The sequence below is a fragment of the Nansenia antarctica genome, assembly GCF_963989245.1.
Source record: "Nansenia antarctica genome assembly, chromosome: 7".
NCBI lineage: Eukaryota > Metazoa > Chordata > Actinopteri > Argentiniformes > Microstomatidae > Nansenia > Nansenia antarctica.
In genome coordinates, this window is record NC_137677.1 from 54745806 (window position 1) to 54749147 (window position 3342).

The 3342-nt window shown below is 40.2% G+C and overlaps 1 protein-coding gene across 1 annotated transcript in view; it reads left to right on the forward strand.

The window, feature by feature from the left end:
* Positions 1–2671, forward strand: part of LOC308162786 (obg-like ATPase 1) — a gene marked incomplete at both ends in the record, with an annotated part of 38576 nt that extends 35905 nt beyond the window's left edge. Inside the window, one exon of the mRNA XM_080536928.1 lies at positions 2561–2671. Within this exon, the coding sequence (XP_080393054.1) occupies positions 2561–2671 (111 nt within the window). The remainder of the gene's footprint in view (positions 1–2560) is intronic.
* Between the last annotated feature and the right edge of the window lie 671 nt (positions 2672–3342).

The following is a 3342-nucleotide window of genomic DNA, read 5'->3' on the forward strand; positions in this document are numbered from 1 at the left end:
CAGATGTCTATCAGACTGTAATCCCTCCTAAGTCCTGTGGAGGAGATGTGTGATTAGCAGTGGCAGGCCGTGAGAGCCTCCGCCTGGCAAACTGACTCCAAGTACATCTTCCCCTCCCTCTGCCCACTCAAGGGACAGGCACATCTACTGGTAGATACTCATACAACACAGTACATGAACTAGCCTCATTGACATTCAAAAATTTGCCTCAGGTCTCGTAAATACACACACATACAATTCATCCCTGATGTATTGTATATACAGTGCATTCGGAAAGTATTCAGACCCCTGCATTTTTTCCACATTTTGCTGTGTTATAGACTCAATTAAAATGTATTGAATTAAAAGAATAAATCCACATACCCCGGAATGACAAAGTGAAAACAAGTTGTTTTTTTATTTCATACATTTATTAAAATTGACATACAAGAAATACCCCTTGTACGTACGTATTCAGAACCTTTGCTATGACACTCTTAAAATGCAAAATGCCATCAACAAATGACTCAATAAGTTGAATTGAGTCCATCTTAATGCAAGAACAATAGTTCAGGTGATTTTGGATATCTTTGTTTTTATAGGGCCTCTGATTTTCATAGGAATCAATTACACACTGGGTAGATTAGGATGTCACTACCAAGTCAGCAAATGTTTGCATTTTCTCTTGATCCTGACAAACTCCTCAGCCCCTGCCAGTGACAAATATACCCATAACTTCATGCAGCTACCACTAATCTTCACACAAGAGATGGTGCAGAAACTGCATTGCATATGCTGGATTTGCACTAAACGTAATGCTTTGTAGTAAAACCAAATAAACACATTTCCAGTCACTTTCTTTGCTGTATCACTTGAATTCGTTGTTGCAAACACAATTATGGATATGAGATAGATTATTTTTCCATTAAGGGATTCTTTGTGACCACTTGGTTATAGACCAATTTTGTAGAGAGACTGAGATGATGTTGTCCCATCCACTGTGCTTTTTCCTCTCCACCATTCCACTTTGTAGATTTATGTAAGTCTCCCCAGGCCTCAGGGTCGCATTCCTGAGCAGTTTTGTTCCTCGACATTTGCTGAATTTGTAAAGACAACCTGATCCACACAGTGTGTAATTGATTCCTATGCAAATCAGAGACCCTATAAAAAACAAAGATATTGATTCCAAAATTACATTAACTATTATTCTTGCATTAAGATGGACTCAATTCAACTTATTGAGTGATTTGTTGATGACATTTTTGCATTTTAGCTAATTTTAAGTGTCACTGCAAAGGGTCTGAATACTGTACATTAGGTATTTCTGTATTTCAATTTGAATACATTTACTGAAATAAAGAAAAAAGTGCTTTCACTTTGTCATTCTGGGGTATTGTGTGTGGATTGATGGCAAATGATTTTAATTTAATCCATTTTAAATTGAGTCTATACCACAACAATGTTAAAAAAGGGAAGGGGTCTGAATACTTTCCGAATGCACTGTCCATAGCAGTTGGTGTCTGGGGGTTTGAACATTGTTATATCTTATATTTGAACATTATCTGATGTTATCCGAGGCTGAGATCAGTCTCAGGTCCTCTCTGCATGCTCTTTTACTAATCCCTTTCTGGGCCTCATAGGAACATGGAGCGGTTTTGACTGCAGGCGTTAAGGCCAATGCTTTTTAATGCCAGTTGTGGGAATGGGCTTTTTGAATAGGGCCAGTGTATAGTGGATATCACATTATTAGTAATCATATCTGCTTAAGCCAAGCTTGCTCCTCCAGATGGCTGCTTTCAAGTGCAAATGAACCAGTTAGACGTGTCTGGTTTAATACATACTCAGGAATCACAAATAGCCATTGATTTTTTTTCTGTCTCCCTCTCCAACCAGTGTTTCTGGGGGTATTGAGCTTGGATTAAATGGTCTCCTGAGCCTTTAAAGGGACATTGATTCTTCTAATTAATTGTGCGCTGTGCAGAACCAGAATGCATAAACCCGTCCATATTAGCACTTCAAGTCAATTATTTTGAGTTTGCCGGGAAGGGGAACAAACATGTCTAATGTATACAAAAGAGATGTTGGAACTTATTTTGTTTCCTTGAGAGGTATGGGGATGCTATAATGAAAGAGTTATTAACATTTTACTTGTACATATGAATAGAAATTGACAGAGAAGAAGAGTGCTATTCACTCAGTGGGGATCTAGACAGCACATGAATAAAACATGACATGGTTTGTGTGTGAGTGGGTGTGACTGTGTGTGTGTGTGTGTGTGTGTGTGTGTGTGTGTGTGTGTGTGTGTGTGTGTATGTATGTGTGTGTGTGTGTGTGTGTGTGTGTGTGTGTGTGTGTGTGTGTGTGTGCGCGTGTGTGTGTGTGTGTGTGTGTGTGTGTGTGTGTGTGTGTGTGTGCAGTGTGTGCGTGCATGTGGGGGCTGTTGTGCTTTTAGAAGAGAGTGAGATGATGTTTAGACGTTTAATAAAAATGTGTAATACACATTGTGTTCACTTTAATATTTGTTTATTTTTCTTGTGTTTTCACTGGCATTAATTGGGTTTTCTATTTTTCTATTTAACAGGCAGCAGGCAAATACAGACAACAGGGCAGGAACTACATTGTAGATGATGGAGACATCATCTTTTTCAAATTCAACACACCAAACCAGCCAAACCAGCCAAAGAAGAAGTGACTCGAGAGCAGTCTGTTGACTAACAGAATGGACTGTGCTGTTAGGGAGTTGATTTCTTCCTCGTTTTAGACAGAATGAAAGCTGGAAATGCTGATTGCTACCTGCTCAACCTTACCTACCCACCCACTGCCACATTATCCCTTGTTTTGTTGTTTTGTTTTCTGTCTGGGAGAACCCAGTCATCGTTGTCGTCTTCGTCACCTTGCCAAGGCACAGGTCCTCTAAAGACTGACAGCTTTGCTATTTAAGATCAGGATCGCCCCCCTCTCCAAATTGTAGGAGCATTTGAAGAAGCATATTACTCTCCAGATACTTCATTAATCTCCATCACTGGTGCCAGCCCTGACACAGCTGACAGCGGGGACAATGCCACCTGCTCCTCTCCCCCTTCTACAGATAATGCATGTTTTACAGTAGCCCAGATGTCTACACTCAATAAAACATTTGACAAAACCAGCCTGTGTGTGTTTGGGGATGTCTGTATTGACTGGCATGCGGCGTGCAGACAGCGATAGGGGACCTGCTGACCACTGATTAGAGAATTAAAAGACACAGGTGACAGTGGATCTGGCTAAGAGGGGACAACTATAATTGTGTCTGTTAAGTGATTCTTATTTTAGAGGGGTAAGTGTGGGATACTGATTATTTCATGTGAGAGAAATGGTCAGGTG